This window comes from Mustelus asterias, unplaced genomic scaffold, assembly GCF_964213995.1.
Source record: "Mustelus asterias unplaced genomic scaffold, sMusAst1.hap1.1 HAP1_SCAFFOLD_63, whole genome shotgun sequence".
In the NCBI taxonomy this organism is placed as follows: domain Eukaryota; kingdom Metazoa; phylum Chordata; class Chondrichthyes; order Carcharhiniformes; family Triakidae; genus Mustelus; species Mustelus asterias.
The window spans coordinates 706,947-733,197 of record NW_027590128.1 but is presented as its reverse complement, the minus strand read 5'-3'; the positions used below and the strand labels follow the sequence as shown (position 1 = coordinate 733,197).

The 26,251-nt window shown below is 45.5% G+C and overlaps 2 protein-coding genes across 3 annotated transcripts in view; one reads left to right on the top strand and one right to left on the bottom strand.

Annotated features, from left to right (window-relative positions):
* Nucleotides 1–26,251, bottom strand: part of LOC144483360 (uncharacterized) — a 461,390-nt gene that overhangs the window by 372,706 nt on the left and 62,433 nt on the right. The window lies entirely within an intron of this gene.
* LOC144483367 (uncharacterized) lies at nucleotides 1,421–17,791 on the top strand. 2 transcript variants are annotated; one of them, XM_078202085.1, is made up of 3 exons: nucleotides 1,421–1,481; nucleotides 13,519–13,630; nucleotides 15,833–17,791. In XM_078202085.1, exon 3 carries the CDS (start codon nucleotides 16,184–16,186, stop codon nucleotides 17,192–17,194), a length of 1,011 nt encoding a protein of 336 aa, XP_078058211.1. In that variant the 5' UTR covers nucleotides 1,421–1,481; nucleotides 13,519–13,630; nucleotides 15,833–16,183; the 3' UTR covers nucleotides 17,195–17,791. The 2 variants fall into 2 exon arrangements, with proteins under 2 accessions (XP_078058211.1, XP_078058212.1); XM_078202086.1 differs by lacking the exon at nucleotides 1,421–1,481 and adding an exon at nucleotides 7,972–8,165.

The following is a 26,251-nucleotide window of genomic DNA, read 5'->3' as shown; positions in this document are numbered from 1 at the left end:
GATTCAGTCAGTTGTCCGACCTTCTGGTACACCAGCGAGTTCACACTGGGGAGAGGCCATTCACCTGCTCTGTATGTCGGAACAGCTTTGCTCAGTCATCTACTCTTCAGAGACACCAACGAGTTCATACTGGAGAGAGGCCATTCACCTGCTCTGAGTGTGGGAAGGGATTCATTCAGTTATCCGACCTTCTGAGACACCAGCGAGTTCACAAATGATTGTAGAATTTGGAGTTTGTCATTGCTGCTTTTAGTGACATCCCGGACTGAACATGTGGCTGTGTAAGCTGAGGTGTGTAAGGAATGTGTCCCAGCCACGCTCTTCCATGATTCAGTGGTCCTGGAGGCAGAACAGAAACTCTTTACAACTGGGTTTAGAGTCAGGAAGAACAACGGTGAATTTTGGAAATGTGATGTCAAGTCAGAGATTGGTGTTAAATTGGGATCTGTTCCTAACTGAGACTTTGAGAAGAAATAGAAATGTGGAATGAACATTTAAAATGTTTGTGATATTCCTGATCTATCATTGTCAGACAATAACAACACTCTACATTTATATTGTCTCTTTAACAGAGTAAATGTGAAAACTGACACTGTTTTCAGATGATGTCACTGATGGGAATATGTTGATAAGAAATAAGAGGCTAAGGCTGGAGCCTCTGGAGACACCAGAGGTCAGTGTGGGAATGGGAAGGGAAGATATTACAAGTGATTCTCTGACTCTGATTAAAGAGAGAAGAATAGGTTTAAAGTTTAATGTTTATTTATTAGTTTCACAAGTAGGCTTAACAATTAACATTGCGATGAAGTTACTATGAAAATCCCCGAGTCGCCACATTCCTGTGCCTGTTCGGGTACACTGAGGGAGAATTTGGCATGGTCAATGCTAACCAGTACATCTTTTGGACTGTGGAGGAAACCAGAACATCTGGAGGAAACCCACACAGGCAAGAATGCACAGACAGTGACAGAATCGAACTCGAGTCCCTGGTGCTTGAGACAGCAGTGCTAACCACTGTGCCACCGTGCCGCCCATGTAGAACCAGGAGAGAGTAGCCCCACCCAGCTGGACGACAGTGGAGAGGGATGGAGCAGAATGATGTGGGCGACCTTGCCAAAGGCTGCAAATAGGTCGAGGATAAAAAGGGAAAGTTCATTTTTGTTGCAGTCACATAGGATGTCAGTGCGGACTTTGATAAGAGCTGTTTCAGTAATGTGGCAAGGCAGAAACCTGATTGAAGAATTCAAATATGGAGTTCTGGGAAAGATGGCCTTGGGTTTTGGGAGAAGACAAAACATTCAGAATGAATGAGGGGGCGGGGCTGGAGGACCGAGCGAGAGCGGCTGGTCCTCCAACCAATCGGAGTGAATGAGGGGCGGGGCTGAGGGCGAGTTGCACTGTGGGGATCTGGAGCATGCGCAGTGCCGATCACTGAGGATTGAGGCGGTTGAGGAAATATTCAGTCCGGGCGATAACACCGGGTAAATCAGGAATGAGTGATGGAGCCGGTGGGTGGGCGGACTTGGAGGCTTCATAAAAGTCCCGTGTAGGCCGCAAGCCCCCAATAGGAAGCTCGAATTCGATATTTGAACCGTTGAAAGGTTGTTCGGGCTTTTCCCCCGATTCAGGCCCGGGTGAACGACCGCCATCTTGACAGTGTGCGGCCGAGCGCACGCGCAGACAGAGGGAGCTCCATGCTCAGCCCCCTACGCCCCTATTCAGTCTGATTGGTTGGAGGACCAGCCGCTTGTGCTCGGTCCTCCAGCCCCGCCCCCTCCTCCTATTGGTCCGGAGCTGCCGTCAATCAGCTCCCGGGCATTGTGATGTGGAGCATGCGCAGTGTCATTGCTGTCCTTGTCCCGGAGAAGCGGAGTCAGCGTTAGGCGGTGGCTGGGAGGATTTGGAAACACTTTGTGGATCCGCAAACCCTTCAGAATCATTGTCAGCTCCCTGGTTTGCAGCTGCGGGGCTTCTCCCTCCCTCCCTCCCGGGAACAGGCCCAGGTTAACGGCCCCATCCTGGCTCAGCCACTGGAGGATGGTTCACATCAGAGGATGGGGGAGGGGGACAATAAATAAGAGGTTACACTTTGGCCTCAAATCAATGAGGACTCTGATCTCTGGGAAGGAAGGAAACCCTGGGAGGTGGGCGGGGAGGATTCACAAACACCCGCTGGAGGCCCCAACACCCCCAGTAAAAAGCTGCAGCTCCCGGGTTTGCAGCTTTTTCCCGGGAGAGAGTTGGGGAAGTTTTGTGGAGACAATTCCCGGCTGGTTCAGTTAGTGGTCAATGAAGCTCAGAAATCCTGAGTCAGGATCCTCATTGGGTGGTTGTTTTATTAAAATATTATTATTCATCTGTTGAAGAAAATATTAATTTGTTTTGAAGAATCATTTTTATAGCGTTTGTGAAAATGTCCATTAAAATAGCCATTTTTCCAATGTATTTCTGATGAGAATTTTAATATTACTGATTTGGGAATTGATTCTCGGGAATGGTCATTCTGAAAATGATTATGTTTTAATTTACTCCATAATGCCAGAAGTCAGTTTGTATTTCAAATGTAATTTAGAATATCTGGGAGCAAATGTTAAAATGAGGTTTGAGACACCAGCTGCCATTACTTCCTGTGACTGATGATACCTTTGTGCCTGTGCAGGAGGTAATTCCCCTGGTGCTGTGGCACAAATAAAATGGAGCCTTTCCTCGGAACAGGCCCATGTTAATGGTCACCGTGTTGTTTCAGTGGTGAGCAGGGGACGTGTGGCCATTGTGGTAACAACAGAGTCGGTGGGACTTCATGTCCCCTGACCTTAAAAGAAAATAATTGACTCCTTGGTTGTACAGTCAATCTGCACATGGTCTGGAGAACTGAATCCAGCCAGAGTGACAAGGCAGAGGGAGCTGGTCTCAGAGTGGAGACATGAAATGGTGGAGATGGGGCAAGGAGTTTGATTTAGACCAGGGATAAGAGAGAGTGTGTGGGATGGAGATTACAGCTCAAGATAAATGAGATGAAGAAGTGTTCCATGGAAACTCGAATTGTCTGTTATGAATTAGTTTTTTAAGCTCTTTTTGCAGGGAACTAGAAGAGGAGGATTCACAGACAGGAAACTCAAACTAAACTTTAGGTCAAGGTCTACAGAACCATTTGATTCATCATGACCTCAGTATGATTGCTTTTTACAGTGGAGGGAGAAATCATTGCCTGTTTTGTCAGTGGAAGAAAATTTTAAAAATTCAATGTGGCAGAAAAAGACCCGAGACACACACCCCCGAGTGAGAGTGTTCCAGTGAACTGACTGAAAAGAGCTTTAACCGGTTACACAGCCTGAAAAAAATCACACCATTCACAGTGAGAAGAAACCATAAACGTGGTCCGTGTGTGGATAAGGCTTCAACTGATCATCCAACCTGGAGAGACACAAGGTCACCTGCACCGTGGAAATGTGAGGATTGTGGTAAAGAATTCAATTATCCATACTTGCTGGAAAACCATAGACACAGTCACACTGGAGAGAGGCCATTCACCTGCTCCGTGTGTGGGAAAAGATTCACTACCTCATCCCACCTGCTGTTACACCAACAAATTCACACTGAGGAGAGGCTGTACAGCTGCTCCACCTGTGGAAAGGGGTTCTCATATTCATCCAACCTCGGTGCACATCAGCGAGTTCACACTGGGGAGAGATCGTTCACCTGCTCCTTGTGTGGGAAGGAATTGCTGGACCATCCGGTCTTTGATCACACCAGCGAATTCACACAGGGGAGAAGCCATTCACCTATTGTGTGTGTGGTAGAAATTCACTCTGTCATCTAACCTGCTGTCACACCAGCGAGTTCACACAGAGGAGAGACCGTTCAGCTTTCCTGTGGAAAGAGGTTCAGGTCTTCATCCAACCTCAGTGCACACAAGCGAGTTCACACTGGGGAAAGGCCGTTCACCTGTTCCACGTGTGGGAGGGAATTCACCAATTCATCCGGCCTCCTGTCACATCAGTGAATTCACACTGAGGAGAAGCCATTTATTTGCACATACTGTGGAAAGAGTTTCAGGCAGTTATCAATCCTCACTGCAAATCAACGCACTCACACTGGGGAGAGACCATTCACTTGCTCCATGTGTGGGAAGGGATTCACTCAGTCTGGCAGCCTGCATTTACATGAGCTCACCCACACTGGGGAGAGGCCATTCGCCTGCTCTGTGTGTGGGAAGGGATACACTCGGTCATCCCACTTGCTGACACCTCTGCAAGTTCACAATTGTCAGCAGGAGTTAGATTTTGCAGTTACTGCTGCTGTTAATCACATTCAGGATTGATATTCTGACAATATTGGTTTGTTTCTGCTGACATTAACAATCCCTACAACTGGAATTCTGCTTTAATATTCTGAGATGTCACTGATTTTCAGGGCTGTTGTGTCCCCTTTTAAACGTACTATCTGTGATTTTTTTTTTGTTTTATTCAGGAACTTGTTTATAATACATTTTCCTTCAATCTGAAATTGACATTTGGTACAAACTACAATTCAGTGTCTGAAAGATTCCACTGATTAAGATTTCCAATGAGAAAATGCTGACAATTCTTACTGACTTACACATTCTTCACAGTGACACTTCCACGATCACATTTAATTATCAAGGAACATAAAACAATGCACAGATACTTGTTGGTACTGAACTTGAATATTGCTGACAAGAGAGACATGTTGCTGAATCTTTTCAGCATGCACTCATCAGGACAAACGGAAGAATGCCAAATTTTAAATGATTGCAATTTATACTACAGGAGAAAAGGGTGCTAATTGGTGGACTCTCATTGACTTGAAGCTTTGCCATGGAGAAACCAATAGGAGACTGTAGGTTTCTCAAGCTTCTGGGAAATTCAAAAAAGGTGCAAGGCTTTTGTTTGCAGGGAAAGGATCGCTGCGTATGTATGTATGTCAGTCACTTCTCGCAAATATAACTGAGCCGTATTATGAACTCGACTGATTATCTTCAATTGATTGAGTGTAGCTATTAGCACACTCAGGATTGTTCAGCAAGTGCTGCCCAATCTGTAATCACAGTAAACATTGTATTTTTGGTTTTGTGAGTGTGGGCTGCTGAAAAGGAAATCACGACCCATTATGAACAAATCAAGGAATATGCTGTTTTATTCTGTCAGCCATTTACTGGGCGAGCCGGCACTGTAATGTTCACCATTTTATATTCAAATCTGGGGGGGATAATGTTCACTGTTTTATATTCGGGTCTGAGGGGGATAATGTTCACTGTTTTATATTCGGGTCTGGGGGGGATAATGTTCACTGTTTTATATTCGGGTCTGGGGGATAATGTTCACTGTTTTATATTCGGGTCTGGGGGGGATAATGTTCACTGTTTTCTATTCGGGTCTGGGGGATAATGTTCACTGTTTTATATTCGGGTCTGGGGGAGAATGTTCACTGTTTTATATTTGGGTCTGGGGGTGATAATGTTCACTGTTTCATATTTGGGTCTGGGGGGGATAATGTTCACTGTTTTATATTCGGGTCTGGGGGGGATAATGTTCACTGTTTTATATTCGGGTCTGGGGGTGATAATGTTCACTGTTTCATATTCGGGTCTGGGGGGGATAATGTTCACTGTTTTATATTCGGGTCTGGGGGGGATAATGTTCATTGTTTTATATTCGGGTCTGGGGGGGATAATGTTCACTGTTTTATATTCGGGTCTGGGGGGGATAATGTTCACTGTTTTATATTCGGGTCTGGGGGATAATGTTCACTGTTTTATATTCGGGTCTGGGGGATAATGTTCACTGTTTTATATTCGGGTCTGGGGGGGATAATGTTCACTTTCATATTCGGGTCTGGGGGTGATAATGTTCACTGTTTTATATTTGGGTCTGGGGGATAATGTTCACTGTTTTATATTCGGGTCTGGGGGGGATAATGTTCACTGTTTTATATTCGGGTCTGGGGGGGATAATGTTCACTGTTTTATATTCGGGTCTGGGGAGGATAATGTTCACTGTTTTATATTCGGGTCTGGGGGGGGGATAATGTTCACTGTTTTGTATTCGGGTCTGGGGGGGGATAATGTTCACTGTTTTATATTCGGGTCTGGGGGTGATAATGTTCACTGTTTTATATTCGGGTCTGGGGGATAATGTTCACTGTTTTATATTCGGATCTGGGGGATAATGTTCACTGTTTTATATTCGGGTCTGGGGGGGATAATGTTCACTGTTTTATATTCGGGTCTGGGGGGGATAATGTTCACTGTTTTATATTCGGGTCTGGGGGATAATGTTCACTGTTTTATATTCGGGTCTGGGGGATAATGTTCACTGTTTTATATTTGGGTCTGGGAGATAATGTTCACTGTTTTATATTCGGGTCTGGGGAGGATAATGTTCACTGTTTTATATTCGGGTCTGGGGGATAATGTTCACTGTTTTATATTCGGGTCTGGGGGGGATAATGTTCACTGTTTTATATTCGGGTCTGGGGAGGATAATGTTCATTGTTTTATTTTCGGGTCTGGGAGATAATGTTCACTGTTTTATATTCGGGTCTGGGGGGGATAATGTTCACTGTTTTATATTCAGGTCTGGGGGATAATGTTCACTGTTTTATATTCGGGTCTGGGGGATAATGTTCACTGTTTTATATTCGGGTCTGGGGGGGATAATGTTCACTGTTTTATATTCGGGTCTGGGGGATAATGTTCACTGTTCTTTATTCGGGTCTGGGGGGGATAATGTTCACTGTTTTATATTCGGTCTGGGGGATAATGTTCACTGTTTTATATTCGGGTCTGGGGGAGATAATGTTCACTGTTTTATATTCGGGTCTGGGGGGGATAATGTTCACTGTTTTATATTCGGGTCTGGGAGATAATGTTCACTGTCTGGGGTTTGTTAGCTCGGGTTGATTCTGCCTACGGTGCATTCTCGGTTATCAGAGCTCTCATTAAAAGCCCTAATTTCCAGTCAGTGACTGAGTTGTCTCTGATGGGATGGAGAATCAGAGTGGGGGTAATGTGCTTCATGGACAGCGATGGGTGGGAGTGAGTATTAAATAAACCAGGACTACACCAAGTAATTTTGAGAACATTGAAACCATCACAAAATATCACAGCATCATGTTGGAAAACAGAATACTTTATCTGAATCTTTGATCAATTTTGTTTGATTCAATATTGTGAGTGACTTGTTGGATTGCTGGTTATTTTCTAAAGGCAGCTCAGCACCATCATTTTGACCATCAACTCGGCCCTGGTAACTGCTGTTTTTTCTCTGTACCTTCTGTTTTAATTTTAAGTGGAACCTTAATATTTGCTTGGTCCACCAGCCGATTGATCTTTCCAGGGGTGTGTGTCTGAGAAATATACAACGAAAAACATTCTCTATTTACCTCCTGCATTGCTGCAGTAAATATACATTGTTCTGACTCTGCCAGCAGGGCTGTGGAATTAATTGGATCGATCTTAAAGAGAGCCCGGCTGGGCAGGATAGAGTCACAGAGGTTTACAGCATGGAAACGTGAGCCAAATGGTTTCCATCTGTGATGTATCATTGCATAAAACAGAATATTCAGTCTCAGGAGAAAGAAAGTGAAATAAACCAGTTTCTGGGGGATTTACCCAATCAGTATGAGCACCTTCAGGAGAGCAGAGAGGGGGGGGGAGGGGGGAAACCAGTGAGAAATGTTTTAAAAACTCGGGGTATTCCCACAGGAGAGCACTGGTTTAAATCAATTTTAGAAATAGAGAATGGCAGTGCACAAATTCAGAGGAATGTATTTTTAAAAATTAATTGATCTCAATTGCACAAGATAATTTTCTATTATGTCTTTGATTGACAATGGCGCTGTTAATTCCCAGGTGCCCCTGCGGTTGTGAACGTGCCCTATTCTTCCGGTGAAGCGGGCAGAGAGGGGAGTGATTTTTGGAGGGCAGAACTGGAAGATAAGCTGAATTTATTTTTACTTACTTTTTTCGGAGTTGTTTTTTTCCTGAGAAACAGGAAACCGGAAGTCAGCCGTAGGGAGACCTGGGACGGTTTTTTTTTGCCCACTAAATTTGAACGGGGAGGTAACCCGAGACTCTACACGTGTAGAGTCTCCCACCCTCCCTCCTCCTCTAACCTAAAAAAAAAGACTCTGCGTGAGAGCAGGTGAGCTTTCTTTTTCTTTTTCTTTTCTCTTTCATTTATTAGTTCGGGAAGTTAGCAGGGATGTCAGTGCAGGCAGTGCAATGTTCCTCCTGTGGGATGTGTGAGGTGAGGGACACCATTAGTGTCCCAGCTGAGTACACCTGCAGGAAGTGCACCCAATTCCAGCTCCTTGAAGACTGTGTTAGGGATCTGGAGTTGGAACTGGATGAACTCAGGATCATTCGGGAGGCAGAGACAGTTATAGATAAAAGCTACAGGGAAGTTCATACTCCGAGGAATGAGGATTCTTGGGTGACTGTTAGAAAGGATAAGAAGCAGACAGTGCAGCGATCCCCTGTGGCCGTTCCTCTGTATAACAAGTATACCGTTTTGGATCCTGTTGGGGAGGGCGACTTACCAGGGGTAAGACATGGGGTACAGGTCTCTGGCACAGAGTCTGTCCCTGTTGCTCAGAAGGGAAAGGGGGGGAGGAGTAGAGCATTAGTCATTGGGAACTGCATAGTTAGGGGGACAGATCGGAGATTCTGTGAGAGCGAGAGGGACTCGCGGCTGGTGTGTTGCCTCCCAGGTGCCAGGGTCTTTGATGTCTCGGATCGTGTTTTCAAGATCCTTAAGGGGGAAGGGGACCAGCCCCAAGTTGTGGTCCACACAGGCACCAATGACATAGGTAGGAAAAGAGATGGGGATGTAAGGCAGAAATTCAGGGAGTTAGGGTGGAAGCTTAGAGCGAGAACAAATAGAGTTGTTATCTCTGGTTTGTTACCCGTGCCACGTGCTAGTGAGGAGAGGAATAGGGAGAGAGAGCAGTTGAACACGTGGCTACAGGAATGGTGCAGGAGGGAAGGATTTAGATACCTGGATAATTGGCGCTCATTCTGGGGTAGGTGGGACCTCTACAAACGGGATGGTCTTCACCTGGACCAGAGGGGTACTAATATCCTGGGGGGGAAATTTGCTAATGCTCTTCGGGAGGGTTTAAACTAATTCAGCAGGGGGGTGGGAACCTGGATTTCTGCTCCAGTGTACAGGAGGATGTGAGTGGTGAGGTGATGAATAAGATTTCAAGGTCGCAGGAGTGTACCGGCAGGCAGGAAGGTGCTTTGAAGTGTGTCTACTTCAATGCCAGGAGCATCCGGAATAACGTGGGTGAACTTGCAGCATGGGCTGGTACCTGGGACTTCGATGTTGTGGCCATTTCGGGGACATGGATAGAGCAGGGACAGGAATGGTTGTTGCAGGTTCCGGGGTTTAGATGTTTCAGTAAGATCAGGGAAGGTGGTAAAAGAGGAGGAGGTGCGGCATTGTTAGTCAAGGACAGTATTACGGTGGCAGAAAGGATGTTTGATGAGGACTCGTCTACTGAGGTAGTATGGGCTGAGGTTAGAAACAGGAAAGGAGAGGTCACCCTGATGGGAGTTTTCTATAGGTCTCCGAAAAGTTCCAGAGATGTAGAGGAAAAGATTGCAAAGATGATTCTGGATAGGAGCGAAAGTAACAGGGCAGTTGTTATGGGGGACTTTAACTTTACAAATATTGACTGGAAATGCTATAGTTCGAGTACTTTAGATGGGTCAGTTTTTGTCCAATGTGTGCAGGAGGGTTTGCTGACACAGTATGTAGATAGACCAACAAGAGGTGAGGCCACATTGGATTTGGTACTGGGTAATGAACCAGGCCAGGTGTTAGATTTGGAGGTAGGTGAACACTTTGGTGATAGTGACCACAATTCGGTTACGTTTACTTTAGCAATGGAAAGGGATAGGTATACACCGCAGGGCAAGTATTATAGCTGGGGGAAAGGAAATTATGATGCGATTAGGCGAGATTTAGGATGCACAGGATGGGGAAGAAATCTGTAGGGGATGGGCACAATTGAAATGTGGAGCTTGTTCAATGAACAGCTACTGCGTGTCCTTGATAAGTATGTACCTGTCAGGCAAGGAGGTAGTGGTCGAGCGGGGGAACCGTGGTTTACTAAAGAAGTTGAATCTCTTGTGAAGAGGAAGAAGGAGACTTATGTAAAGATGAGACGTGAAGGCTCAGTAAGGGCGCTTGAGAGTTACAAGTTCGCCAGGAAGGAGCTGAAGAGAGAGCTAAGAAGAGCCAGGAGGGGACATGAGAAGTCTTTGGCAGGTAGGATCAAGGAAAATCCTAACGCTTTCTACAGGTATGTCAGGAATAAAAGAATGACTAGGGTAAGATTAGGGCCAGTCAAGGACAGTAGTGGGAAGTTGTGCGTGGAGTCTGAAGAGATAGGAGAGGCGCTAAATGAATATTTTTCGTCAGTATTCACACAGGAAAAAGACAATGTTGTCGAAGAGAATACTGAGATACAGGCGATTGGACTAGACGGGATTGAGGTTCATAAGGAGGAGGTGTTAGCAATTCTGGAAAGTGTGAAAATAGATAAGTCCCCTGGGCCGGATGGGATTTATCCTAGCATTCGCTGGGAAGCTAGGGAGGAGATTGCAGAGCCTTTGGCTTTGATTTTTATGTCATTGTCTACAGGAATAGTGCCAGAAGACTGGAGAATAGCAAATGTTGTCCCCTTGTTCAAGAAGGGGAGTAGAGACAACCCTGGTAATTATAGACCAGTGAGCCTTACTTCTGTTGTGGGCAAAGTTTTGGAAAGGATTAGAAGAGATAGGATTTATAATCATCTCGAAATTAATAATTTGATTAGGGATAGTCAGCACGGTTTTGTGAAGGGAAGGTCGTGCTTCACAAACCTTATTGAGTTCTTTGAGAAGGTGACCAAAGAGGTGGATGAGGGTAAAGCAGTTGATGTGGTGTTTATGGATTTAAGTAAAGCATTTGATAAAGTTCCCCACGGTAGGCTATTGCAGAAAATACGGAGGCATGGGATTGAGGGTGATTTTGAGATTTGGATCAGAAATTGGCGAGCTGTAAGAAGACAGAGGGTGGTGGTTGATGGGAAATATTCATCCTGGAGTTCAGTTACTAGTGTACCGCAAGGATCTGTTTTGGATCCACTTTTGTTTGTCATTTTTATAAATGGTCTGGATGAGGGCGTAGAAGGATGGGTTAGTAAATTTGCGGATGACACTAAAGTCGGTGGAGTTGAGGACAGTGTGGAAGGATGTTGCAGGTTACAGAGGGACATAGATAAGCTGCAGTGCTGGGCTGAGAGGTGGCAAATGGAGTTTGATGTGGAAAAGTGTGAGGTGATTCACTTTGGAAGGAGTAACAGGAATACAGAGTACTGGGCTAATGGTAAGATACTTGGTAGTGTGGATGAGCAGAGAGATCTCGATGTCCATGTGCATAGATCCCTGAAAGTTGGCACCCAGATTGATAGGGTTGCTAAGAAGGCGTACAGTGTGTTAGCTTTTATTAGAAGAGGGATTGAGTTTCGGAGCCATGCTGTCATGTTGCAGCTGTACAAAACTCTGGTGCGGCCGCACTTGGACTATTGCGTACAGTTCTGGTCGCCGCATTATAGGAAGGATGTGGAAGCATTGGAAAGGGTGCAGAGGAGATTTACCAGGATGTTGCCTGGTATGGTGGGAAGGTCTTATGAGGAAAGGCTGAGTGACTTGAGGCTTTTTTCGTTGGAGAGAAGAAGTTTAAGAGGTGACTTAATAGAGGCATTCAAGATGATCAGAGGATTAGATAAGTTGGACAGTGTAAGCCTTTTTCCTCGGATGATGATGGCTAGCACGAGGGGGCATAGCTTTAAATTGAGGGGTGATAGATATAGATCAGATGTCAGAGGTAGGTTCTTTACTCAGAGAGTAGTAAGGATGTGGAATGCCCTGCCTGCAACAGTAGTGGACTCGTCAACATGAAGGGCATTTAAAGGGTCATTGGATAAACATATGGATGAGATTGGAATAGTGTAGGTTGGATGGGTTTAGATTCGTTTCACAGGTCGGTGCAACATTGAGGGCCGAAGGGCCTGTACTGCGCTGTAATGTTCTATGTTCTATAGTCATTCCACAGGAGCCTATTGCGCAGGCGCAGTGCTGTATCTGGGGCATGCGCAGTGTCACTGCTCAGAGTCCTGAATGCGGGAGACGCTTTTTTCAGCGGGTGAGTCGGTTGGGCTGCGGGAGAAGTGGAGCCGGGAGTTGGGGTAGGGAGGGAGCGAGCGGAGGCTTCACAAACACCCGCTGTAGGCTGCACGGCCCGAATCAGACCCTGCAGGTCCCGGGTTTACAGCTCCCAGGCTTTTATCTCGGGAACAGGCCCCGGTTATCGGCCGCCATCTTGTTTCAGCGGGGAAGGAGAGCGCATGCGCTGCTGTCTGTGACGGGTCACAATGGGCGTGGTTTCGGGGGCTGGTTCAGAACCTCTATCTTCAGAGGGACAATAGGGAGCAGGGCGCATGCGCAGCTATCCAAGAACATCGGAATAAGAATTCGAAACAGGAGCCCGTCATTCGGCCCATCGAGCCTGCTGCATCATTCAATAAGATCATGTCTACTTTGCTACCCCCAGCCCGTCCATACCCTTAACTCTCTTGTGGATCAAAACCTCAGCTTTGAATATATTCAATGACCTGCCTCCAATCCTCACTGGTGAAGACAGAGTTCCAAAGATCAACAACCCGCTGAGAGAAAAGATCTCTCTTCATCTTCATCTTAAATTTGAGATCCTTTATTTTTACTTGATTCCCACACCTGAGGAAACATCCTCTCAGCATCTACCTTGTCAAGCACCTTATATCATATGAATCACAGAATCCCTACAGTGCAGAAGCAGGCCATTTGGCCCATCGAGTCTGTGCCGACCACAATCCCACCCAAGCCCCATCCCCACAACCCCATGCATTTGACACGAGGGTCAATTTAGCATAGCCAATCCACCGAACCACAGTCTTTGGACTGTGGGAGGAAACCAGAGCACCTGGAGGAAACCCACACAGACAGTGCACAGAAAATGTGCAAACTCCACACAGACAGTGACCCAAGGCCGGAATTGAACCTGGGACCCTGGCGCTGTGAGGCAGCAGTGCTAGCCACCATGCCGCCCTTAAATTCCCAGATATTTCAATAGGATTACTTCTCAGTCTTCTAAACTCCAAAGAGCACAGGCCCAAGCTGCTCAACCTGAAAGATAAAACCCCTCATTTCAGGAATCAACCAACTGGATCTTCCCTGAACTGCCTCCACTGCAATTTTGTCCCAGCTGAAGTAATTCTGTGCCAGGTTAAAGGAGGAGTGAATGTTTGGAATTTCTGTTCTGGACAGATGCTGATGGATTTTGGAAACTCCTTTTACAGGGGATTAGAAGGGAAAGATTTACACACAGCAAACTCAGACCAAAAGAAATGTTTGTCTGTCTTGAATTTCTAACCTTGAATTACACCTATAACTTTCCTCATTTACAGGGACAAGATTTGAAGATTGCAACATTTTTCCCGGACACCAATCTCTCTGAGATCTTTGCAGATGTAGACTCCAGCGGATTTAAAATGTTGAAAACAGTGAAATGGTTTTGGGGTGAGTGCTACTGAGCATTAAGTTAAATTTAGAGCATCCTCTGATTCCATGGATCTCGGGCTACTGTGACTCCTTTACCATGGATGGGCAGGCAATGGTGCAGTGATAGTGTTATTGGATTAGTAATACAGGGATCCAGGGCAATGCACTGTGAACCCTGGGTTCGAATCCCACAGTGGCAGATGTTGAAATTTGAATTCAGTAAAAATCTAGAATTGGAAGTCCATTGATGACAATTGTTGTAAAAATCCATCTGATTTAATAATGTCCTTTAAAGAAGGAAATCTACCACATCCCCCAGCAATGCAAGCCACTCAGTTCAAGGGCAATGAGTTATGGGCAGTAGATGCTGATGCAGCCAGCACATAGAGTCATAGAGCAATACAGCACGGAAACAGGCCCTTAGGCCCAACTGATCCATGCCAACCATGGTGCCCTCCCAGCTAGTCCCAAATGCCCGTGTTTGGCTCATGAATTGGAAAGGATTAGAGAGATATGTACTTATCCAAATGCTTTTTAAATGTTTAAACCTGCTGTTTGAACATTCAACCACTTTCTCTGGCAGCTCAATCCATGTACACATCACCCTCTGCATGAAGAAGTTGCCCCTCAGGTCCCTTTTAATCTTTCCCCTCTCATATTAAATCTATGTCCTCTAGTTTTCAATTCCCCGACCCTGGCAAAAAGACAATGTGGGTTCATCCTATCTATGCCCCTCATTATTTAATACACCTCAATATAGTCACCCCACATTCTCCAACATTCGAAGGAATAAACCCGAGCCTGTCCAACCTCTCATGATCATTCAGACCCATTAGTCCCGGCAACATCCTCATAAATCTTCTTTGCACTCTTTACAGTTTATCAATGTTTTTCCTATAACAGGGTTACAAAAACTGTCCACAATACTCCAAGTGCAGCCTCACCAACGACTCATACAACTATAACATAATGTCCCAACTCCTATACTCAGTGCCCTGACTGATGAAGGCCAGTGTGCTAAATGCCTTCTTCACCACTCTGTCTACCTGTGACATCACTTTCAACGAACGATATACTTGTACTCCTGGGTTCCTCTGTTCCTCAACACTCCCCAGGGCCTTACCATTCACTGTATAAGTCCTACCCTGGTTTGACTTTCCAAAATGCAACACTCACACTTAAGACCATAAGACATAAGAGCAGAATTAGGCCACTTGGCCCATTGAGTCTGCTCCGCCATTCAATCATGGCAGATATTTTTCTCATCCCCATTCTCCTGCCTTTTTGCGATCACCCCTGATCCCCTTATTAATCAAGAACCTATCTATCTCTGTCTTAAAGACAGTCAATGACCCGGCCTCCACAGCCTTCTGCGGCAAAGAGTTCCACAAATTCCCCACTCTCTGGCTGAAGAAATTCCTCCTTATCTCTGTTTTAAAGGATCGTCCCTTTAGCCTGAGGTTGTGCCTCTGTGCTCTGTATTATTTGTACTGAAATCCATTTGCCAATCATCGGCTCACTTCCTTAACCGATCAACTGATGAAGATCCCCCTGTATATATATATATTTCCAGACGTCTCTTCCCTCAGAGGGCTGTTAGTCTTTTGGATTTCTCTTCTACAGGGACCAGTGGAGGCTGAGGATCATTGAATATATTCCAGTTAGACAGATCTTTGACTGACAAGGGTGTCCAGGGTTATGGGGAACAGACAAGAAGATGGAGCAAAAGCTAAGATGTGGGGGGATTTCTTCACTCAAGGATGTGGTAAAGCTTTGGAATTCTCAATCCCTGAGGACAGTGAAACCTCAGTCATCAACTACTTGCAAGAGAGCGATTGATTGGTTTTTAGATATTGAGGATATCAAGGGATATGGGTTTAGTGTGGGGAGAATGATGCTGAGGTAGATGAACGAATTATCTCATTGAATAGTTTAAAAGGCTCGATGGGCCAAATGGCCGACTGCAGCTCCTATTTGTTATGGTCTCTGTGTCCAGGACAAGAAGCAGTGAGCATGGATCTGTCAATCAGCACCTTCAGGAGAATTGGGAGGGTGAATATTAGATACAGCAGAGTGAGAATGGAGGGAGAGTGTGTGGGATGGCGATTTACAGCTTCTTGGGACTGAAATAGGAAAGAATGTTCGATAGAAACTAGAATTGTCTGTTCTGAATTTCTATCCTGTACTGATACTGATGACTTTTGTAAACTTGTTTTACAGGATATTGAAAGAGGAATCACAGGCCGAAATCTCAAACGTCACGTCTAGATCTGACAGAGTCATATTCCATGGGAGCTGAATATCATCGGCCTTTGAATCTAGAAGGAGAAATGGTTGTCCAGTCTGTTGATTTGAAAAGATTTCAAACATCAGTGTGACTGGAAAAGCACCAACACACGGCCACACTGGAGTGAGAGTCTTCCAGTGCACTGACTAAAGAGCTTTAACCAGTTACACAGCCTGAATAACTATCACACCATTCACAGCGGGGAGAGACTGTACCCGTGTTCTGTGTGTGAACAAGGCTTCAACTGATTGTCCACCCAAGGGAGAGGCAAGGACACCTGCACCATGGAGAAACCATGGAAATGTGCGGACTGTGCGAAGAGATACAGATACCCAAATGAGCTGGAAGCTCATCGGCGCAACCACATTGGGGAGAGGCCATTCACCTGCTCTCAGTGTGGGAAGGGATTCACTCGGTTATCCATCCTGCAGTCACACCAGCGAGTTCACACTGGGGAGAGACCGTTCACCTGCTCTCAGTGTGGGAAGGGATTCACTCAGTTATCCACCCTGCAGAAACACCAGCGAGTTCACACTGGGGAGAGGCCATTCACCTGCTCTCAGTGTGGGAAGGGATTCACTCGGTTATCCATCCTGCAGTCACACCAGCGAGTTCACACTGGGGAGAGGCCGTTCACCTGCTCTCAGTGTGGGAAGGGATTCTGTGATCCATCCAGCCTGCGGATACACCAGCGGGTTCACACTGGGGAGAGGCCATTCACCTGCTCTCAGTGTGAGAAGGGATTCTGTAATCCATCCAGCCTGCTGAGACACCAGCGAGTTCACACTGGGGAGAGGCCGTTCACCTGCTCTCAGTGTGGGAAGGGATTCTATGATTCATCCAGCCTGCGGATACACCAGCGGGTTCACACTGGGGAGAGGCCATTCACCTGCTCTCAGTGTGGGAAGGGATTCACTTGGTCAAACCAGCTGCAGAGACACCAGCGAGTTCACACTGGGGAGAGGCCATTCACCTGCTCTCAGTGTGGGAAGGAATTCACTCGGTCATCCCAGCTGCAGAGACACCATGAAGTTCACACTGGGGAGAGGCCATTCACCTGCTCTCAGTGTGGGGAGGGATTCACTCAGTCATCCCACCTGCTGAGACACCAGCGAATTCACACTGGGGAGAGGCCGTTCACCTGCTCTCAGTGTGAGAAGGGATTCACTCGATTATCCAGCCTGCGGATACACCAGCGAGTTCACACTGGGGAGAGGCCATTCACCTGCTCTCAGTGTGGGAAGGGATTCAGTCTTTCATCCCAGCTGCTGAGACACCAACGAGTTCACGAGTGATTCCAGGGGTTGGATTCTGCTGTTATTGTTTCTGCTCTCAGTTACATCCAGGACTGCATTTTGTTCATTCTCACAGTTGGTCAATGGGGAGGATGCTCTGATTGTGGGAAGGGATTCACTGATTCATCCGACCTGTTGAAACACCAGAGAATTCATAATAGGGAGAGGCCATTTATCTGCTCCGAGTGTGGGAAGGGATTTACTCAGTCATTCAACCTGCTAAAACACCAGCCAAGTCACACTGGAGAGAGGCCATTCACTTGCTCCAGTTGTGGGAAGGGATTTATTGATTCATCCAGTCTGCGGAGGCACCAGCGAGTTCACACCAGGGAGAGACCATTCACCTCCTCTGATTGTGGCAAGGGATTCAGTCAATCATCCAACCTGGTAAAGCACCAGCGAATTCACACTGGGGACAGGCCATTCACCTGCTCCGTGTGTGGGAAGGGATTCACTCAATCACCTCACCTGCTGAAACACCATCATGTTCACGAGTGACTGCAAGGACTGAATTTTGCTGTTAATCTCATTGAGGTCCCAACCATTTTCATTGGTGTCTGTTTCTGCTGATGTTAATAAACCCTGGCCCAGTTGTAAGATTTGTATTGTGGATTGTCTTGTCTGAGTCCTGAACTCGTAAATAAAAACAAGAAGTGCTGTAAAAACTCAGCAGGTCTGACAGCATCTCTGGAGAGAGAAACAGAGCTAATGTTTTGACACTGAAGAAGAGTCACATTCAACTGGAAACATTAACTGTTCCTGTCTTTACAGATTCTGTCAGACTTACTGAGATTTTGCAGCAACTTCTGCTTTTAGAATGACGGTGAATGCTGGATACATGAATCAGAGATTGGTGTAAAACTGGGATCTGCTCCTAAATGAAAGTGAAACAGCAGGTTAAAGTTTCCAGTCTGAAAAGTACCATGGTTGTTATACTATATATACCATTTTAAGGCTGGTTTTAACTCATTTAAAATAAACCTATTTAAAATATATTTGTTAAAGTCAGTATTAAAATATGAGTTGGATGAGTTCACAGGAGCCTGTTAACCGCTGGGACAATTATTCAACAAACATTGGATCTCCAGATAGAGAAGAAGCTGCAGTTTGTTTGCAGGAATTCCCTGTTTTATTGATGTGTGTGTGTTAGACATCAGGATAACTAAAACTGCACAAACCTGGACATCAATGGTGATCTGATTGACAGTTACTCTGGGAATCACTCCCACTGTGAAATTTCAGCACTGACACTGCTGAATGTTGTAGGCTCAGGGAGTGGGGCCTCCAGGAGTGGACTGTAAAAAAGCTGGGTTTCAGTATCCTGACTAATATATGGTGAGGAACCAGAAAAATCCTTACTGAGGAACTCTCTGGGGTTTTACCAGTGTAGGTTCAGGGGCGAATGATTCCTGACTCCCTGAAATGTCTGATATTGAACCCAGTTTGGAACAAGATTCATTCAGTTTCCAGGAGAATAGAGACAAATATCACCCACAACTGAGAGAGAGAAAAACAGCCACCTTGATCAATGACTTGGATGAAGCCAGAATTGATGATACAAAGATAGGTAGAAAAGCAAGTTGTGAGGTTGTGACAAAAAATCTGTAAGGGGCACAGATAAGTTACCTGAATGGACAGAAAAATGGCAGATGGAGTATAGTGCGGGAAAGTGGGAGCTTTTCCACTTTGGCAGGAAGAATAGAGAAGCAAAAAATTGTTTAAATATAGAGAAACTGAAGAATACTGCCGTAGAGAGGAATCTGGGTGACCTTGTACATGAATCGTGAAAAAATAGGATGAAGGTACAGCAAGTAAAGAAGAAGGCAAATGGAGTGTTGGACTTTACTGCAAGGGGGTGGAGTTTGAAAAAGGGAACTTGCTGCACCTACACAGGACATTGCTGAGATAGCAGCTGGAATACTGTGTACGGTTCTGGTCTCCCTACTGATGGAATGACATGCTTTCATTGGAATGAGTTCAGAGAAAGTTCACCAGGTCGATTCCTAAGATGAAGGTGTTGTCTTTTGAGGAAAGGTTGTGAAGGTGTAGGGGAGAATTCTCCCATCCCGCCCACCACAGGAATCGTAGAAGGCTGGGGGTTGGACCACACAAAGGTCCTTTGACCTCAGGGGGGGGGGATTTTCCAGTTTTGGGGCAAGTGAGGCCGCAGAATCCAACTCGTTGTCTTTTGGGGAAGGGTTGCACCTATACTCATTAGGTTTGGAAGAATGAGCAGTGAACATTCTGAAACATATAAGATTCTCATGGACAGTTGACAGGCGAGAGGCCAAGAGGATGATTCATGAAGGAGTCTTGAACTTGGTGCCACAGATCTACAAGGAAACCAAGGGTATTGTATTAGCCCTTACAGACACCAATACTTTATCCTCAGTTTTAGTCAGGTTAGTCAGAGGTTTAGTCAGGTGTGGTGAAAGCTTCAACCAATCATCTGGCCTTTTGGAACATAATTGCAGTCACAGGGAGATGCCATGGAAATGTGGGGATTGTGGGAAGAACATAAGAACTAGGAGCAGGAGTAGGCCATCTGGCCCCTCGAGCCTCATGGCTGATCTTTTTGTGGACTCAGCTCCACTTACCCGCCCGCTCACCATAGCCCTTAATTCCTTTACTGTTCAATAATTTATCTATCCTTGCCTTAAAAACATTCAATGAGGTAGCCCCAACTGCTTCACTGGGCAGGGAATTCCACAGATTCACAACCCTTTGTGTGAAGAAGTTCCTCCTCAACTCAGTCCTAAATCTGCTTCCCCTTATTTTGAGGCTATGCCCCCAAGTTCTAGTTTCACCCGCCAGTGGAAACAACTTCCCTGCTTCTATCTTATCTATTCCCTTCATAATCTTATATGTTTCTATAAGATCTCCCCTCATTCTTCTGAAATCCAATGAGTATAGCCCCAGTCTATTCAGTTTCTGCTCATAAGCCAACCCTCTCAACTCCGGAATCAACCTCGTGAATCTCCTCTGCACCCCCTCCAGTGCCAGTATATCCTTTCTCAAGTAAGGAGACCAAAACTGTACACAGTATTCCAGGTGTGGCCTCACCAGCACCTTATACAGCTGCAACATAATCTCGCTGTTTTTAAACTCCATCCCTCGAGCAATGAAGGACAAAATTCCATTTGCCTTCTTAATTACCTGTTGCACCTGCAAACCAACTCTTTGAGATTCCTGCACAAGGACACCCCTGTCCCTCTGCACAGCGTAAGAAGTCTCACAACACCAGGTTAAAGTCCAACAGGTTTATTTGGTAGCAAATACCATAAGCTTTCGGAGCACTGCTCCTTCGTCAGATGGAGTGGAAATGTGCTCTCAAACAGTGCAAACAGACAGAATCAAATTGCAGAATACTGATTAGAATGCGAATCCTCCAACCAGCCAGGTCTTAAAGGTACAGACAATGTGGGTGGGGGGAACAGTAAACACGGGTTAAAGAAATGTGTATTGTCTCCAGACAGAACAGCTATTAAGATTCTACAAGCCCAGGAGGCAAGCTGTGGGTGTTACTGATAATGTGACATAAATCCAACATCCCGGTTTAGGCCGTCCTCATGTGTGCGGAACTTGGCTATCAGTTTCTGCTCAGCGACTCTGCGCTGTCGTGTGACGTGAAGGCCGCCTTGGAGAACGCTTACCTGAAGATCCAAGGCTGAATGCCCGTGACTGCTGAAGTGCTCCCCCACAGGAAGAGAACAGTCTTGCCTGGTGATTGTCGAGCGGTGTTCATTCATCCGTTGTCGTAGTGTCTGCATTGTTTCCCCAATGTACCATGCCTCGGGACATCCTTTCTTGCAGCGTATCAGGTAGACAATGTTGGCCGAGTTGCAAGAGTAGGTACCGTGTACCTGGTAGATGGTGTTCTCACGTGAGATGATGGCATCCGTGTCAATGATCCGGCACGTCTTGCAGAGGTTTGTTTGAGGTCATTAGGTTACATTGAAGCTTCATATGTTTCATATGAAGCAATTTTTAAAAGCAGTATCTCGGCCTTTTGGCTAAGATGCAAATGAGATCAAGTCATAGAGGAGGAAGTGCTTTCCCTCCTCCAATCAGCTTGGCCTCTGCACAGCAGCATGCTGCAATTTTTTCCCATTTAAATAATAGTCCATTTTGCTGTTATTCCTACCAAAATGGATGACCTCACATTTACCAACATTGTACTCCATCTGTCAGACCCTCGCCCACTCACTTAGATTATCTATATCCCTTTGCAGACTTTCAGCATCCTCTGCACACTTTGCTCTTAGTGTCATCTGCGAATTTTGACACACTACACTTGGTCCCCAACTCCAAATCATCTATGTAAATCGTAAACAATTGCGGTCCCAACACTGATCCCTGAGGCACACCACTAGTCACTGATCGCCAACCAGAAAAACACCCATTTACCCCCACTCTTTGCTTTCTGTTAGTTAACCAATCCTCTATCCATGCCAATACATTACCTGTAACACTGTGCACCTTTATCTTATGTAGCAGTCTTTGGTGCGGCACCTTGTCAAATGCCTTCTGGAAATCCAGATACACCACATCCACAGGTTCCCCATTGTCCACTGCACATGTAATGTTCTCAAATAATTCCACCAAATTAGTCAAACATGACCTGCCCTTCATGAACCCATGCTGCATCTTACCCATGGGACAACTTATATCCAGATGTCTCGCTATTTCTTCCCTGATGATAGATCCAAGCATTTTCCCTCCTACAGAAGTTAAGCTAACCGGCCTCTAGTTACCTGCCTTTTGACTACCTCCTTTTTTAAATGTTTGTGATTTTGTGAAACCTGTTTTTGTTGTCTGAGCTGACTGGAATTAGAGCCAGAGCAGGAGTATTCCAGGGGAATGATTTGGAGATAAAGGAAAATCCAGCAGATGCTGGAATTCTGAATAAAACAGACTTGCTGAGTTTATCCAGCATTTTCTCTATTTATTATAATGATTTTGGGACCTGGGTTTGAATCCCACCACGTTTCAACAAAAATATTGATGAGCATGAATTAATTGTTGTAAAAACACATCTGGTTCTCTAATTCCCTTCAAGGAAGGAAATCTGCCGCCCTGATCCAGTCTAACCGACATGTGACTGGATTCACAAACAATTCAAGGGCTGACTGGGTAAACAGGGAATGTCACCATCAGAAAAACAGAGCCCCCTGGAGGGCAGAAGTGTTAGGACAGGTTACGGAGAGGTTAAAACTGTCATCATTGAGAACAACACAGACTTTAGTGGAACAACTGGTCCCAAACACAATCTCTTGTAATTAGTGTGGCAGGGTGTGGTGAATCAGGTTTAAAAAGAGTCAAATTATATATGTTTTCTAGTTTGGACAACCACATTTAAATCTGGGACTCGGATGAGGATATAAATTGGTGTTTGGTGGTAAGATCTAAATCTGTGTATTACGCCGTGAAGCCTTAAACCCAGAGTGAGAATATTTCAAACCAGGGTTCAAAATAAATGGCTGTGGATGGTGAATTCACTCTCAAAAGAAAACAAAGAAAATTACAGCACAGGAACATTCCTTCGACCCTCCAAGCCTGCACCAACCACGCTGCCCGACTGAACTGAAATCCCCTCCCCTTCTGGGGACCATATCCCTCCATTCCCATCCTATTCATGTATTTGTCAAGACGCCTCTTAAAACTCACTATCGTATCTACTTCCACTACCTCCCCCGGCAGCGAGTTCGAGGCACCCACCACCCTCTGGGTAAAAAACCTGCCTCGTACATCTCCTTTAAACCTTGCCCCTCGCACCTTAAACCTGTGCCCCCGAGTAATTGACTCTTCTACCCTGGGAAAAAGCTTCTATCCACTTTGCCCAAGCCCCTCACAATCTTGTAGACTTTGTCAGATCGCCCTCAACCTGCGTCGTTCCAGTGAGAACAAACCAAGTTTCTCCAACCTCTCCTCATAGCTAATGTCCTCCATGCCAGGCAACATTCTGGTAGATCTTTTCTGTACCCTCTCCACTCTCCAAAGCCTCCACATCCTTCTGGTAGTGTGGCGACCAGAATTGAACACTATATTCCAAGTGCGGCCTAACTGAGGTTCTATAAAGCTGCAACATGACTTGCCAAAAGGCCTGCAGAAATTAAGTCTTGTGAGGAACTACTGGAAGAAATAAATCATCCTGTACATGGGAGAGGCAGAAACTGTGAGGACCATCTCCTCCAACCACAGATTCTGTCTCTCCCGATGTTGCTACATCTGCAGAGACAGAGTCTCAAACTGGAGGAACAGCTTTGCCACCTATTTTGAGAAAAGACTCAGCAGCCTATCAGTGATGTGTGGAGGAGTTGTGTCTTCCTGCTACAGAACTAGTTTCATAGCAGTGTGAGCCTCAAAAGGAATGAGCCAACCATCGGCAGACCTTTCCCCATTCTGCTGAACAAGTCTCGATTATTTTTATATATCTCAGGAGGTGGGGTTTACAGCTCAGGAATTTGAGTAACCAGATATTGTGAACATACTTACCAATCACTTGGGTCGTCACATTAGAAATTGAGATCCATTCATCCAGGTCCATATTCTAAACTGCTTTTATTTGCAGTTGAACGTTCACAGAAAACATACAGAATCCCCGGTCAGAGCTGATCTCAGCTGGTGGAGTGAGGTTATTGATGGGTTATCAATGTAAATCCACACACAATGAAGATCAGAATCGGGAGAGATTTTTCCTGCTCCACCGTCTGAACCAGTAAACATCTGATTCAGTTACCTTGTGTCAAATAGTTAGAATTCTCATTTTGGAAAGAGAGTATGGGAGTATTTTTAAAATAAGTTAACAAAACATATCATTCATAGATTCCAATTTAAAAGATTTAATATATACACAGTCTTCAGTATTTGTGCTATCTTATTCAAAGAAGTAAACTAACAGAAACACAAAAGGTAATGTTACTACGTGACTACATCACTAATAAAGGAGTTACTGAGAATGGAAAACGATGCCCTGGAAACCAAAAAATAGCCCTTAAAAATCAAAGAGTAGCTTTCCAGAAAATCTCAATACAAGCATTGAAAATAAATACTTTGTGCCCTGCAGATGGATCTTTCAGAGAATGAATTGTAGATTTTGCCCAAAGATCAAATTAGAATTGAAGCAAAAGTTCTTAATTTTATTCTAAACAGGTTCCTGTTGAGAGTTCTTCAATTAAGGGGGAAGATCACTGGTGGTGCTTTTAAAAAGTGACATTGCAGCCCTGAAAATCAGTGACACTTCCAGAATATTAAATTCCAGCTAGTTATAGGATTTGTTAACATCAACAGAAATAAAATATTGTCAGACTGTCAATACTGAACAGCAGCAAAAACAGCAAAATCCAACCCCTGCAGTCACTGGTGAACTTGTTGATGTCTCAGGAGCCATTGTGACTGAGTGAATCCCTTCCCACACACAGAGCAGTTGAATGGCCTCTTAGTGTGAGTGCGTTGGTGAGCCAGCAGGTTGAAAGACTTTGCGAATCCCTTCCCACACACGGAGCAAGTGAATGGCCTCTCCCCTGTGTGAACTCGCTGGTGAGCAGAGAGGTTGGATGGCCGATTGAATCCCTTCCCACACACGGAGCATGTGAATGGTCTTTCTGCAGTGTGAGTGCGTCGGTGAGCACTGAGGTTGGATGACTGCCTGAAATTCTTTCCACAGTCAGTGCAGCTGAATGGCTTCTCTTCAGTGTGAATTTTCTGGTGTCTCAGCAGGGTGGGTAAAACTGTGAATCCCTTGCCACACACAAAGCAAGTAAACGGTCTCTCCCCAGTGTGAATTCGCTGGTGTGCAACGAGGGAGGATGCCTGTCTGAAACTCCGTCCACAGTCAGTGCAGCTGAATGGCTTCTCCTCAATGTGAACTCGCTGGTGTGTCAGTAAGTGGGATGACCCAGTGAATCCCTTCCCACAGTCGGAGCAGGTGAACGGCCTCTCCCCAGAATGAACTCGCTGGTGTGACAGCAGGTGGAATGACTGAGTGAATCCCTTCCCACACACGGAGCAGATGAATGGTCTCTCCCCGGTGTGAGTGCGTTGGTGCACAGTGAGTGCTGAAGAATGCCTGAACCTCTTCCCACAGGAGGTGCAGGTGAATGGCTTTTCCTCAGTGTGAATTCTCTGGTGAGACCAAAGGCCAGATGACTGAATGAATCCCTCCCCACAGACAGAACAGGTGAACGGTCTCTCACCAGTGTGACTGCGCCGATGGATTTCCAGCAGGGAAGGGTAACTGAATCCTTTCCCACAGTCCCCACATTTCCACGGTTTCTCCATGATACTGGTGTCCTTATGTTTCTCCAGGTTAAACGATCAGTTGAAGCCTCATCCACACACAGAACACGTGTACAGTTTTTCCTTGCTGTGAATGGTGTGATGTTTTTTAAGGCTGTGTAACTGGATAAAGCTCTTTCCACAGTCAACTCACTGAAACACTCTCACTCGGGTGTGCGCGTATCTTGGTGCTTTTTCAGTCACACTGATGTTTGAAATCTTCTCCTCCAGACAGAAGACAAACATTTCTCCTTCCACGTTCAAAGTCTGAGGATATTTAAGTCCAAGTGAATCGAGACTCTGTCTGATTTTGATGTGATGTTTCTTCACCTCACCTGTAAAAGGAGTTTACAAAATTAATCACTGTCAGTCCAGGATAGAAATTTTGAACAGGCAATTCTAATTCTCTGGAACATTTCTTCCTCTCTTGTTCCCCAAATCAATAAATTCCTGTCCCACACACTCTCCCTCCTCCCTGGTTTGAAATCCAAACCCATCTCACCATTTCTTTCCTCCACTCCCAGTTTGCTCCCTCCCTCTCCTCTGTCTGGGTTCAGTTCTGATGTGGAGATGCCGGCGTTGGACTGGGGTGAACACAGTAAGAGTTTTAACACCAGGTTAAAGTCCAACAGGTTTATTTGGTAGCAAACACCTAATGGTAGCTAATGGTGTTTGCTACCAAATAAACCTGTTGGACTTTAACCTGGTGTTGTTAAAACTCTTACTGGGTTCAGTTCTCCAGCTGCTGTCTGCAGACTGACAATAAAACCAATGGGTCTT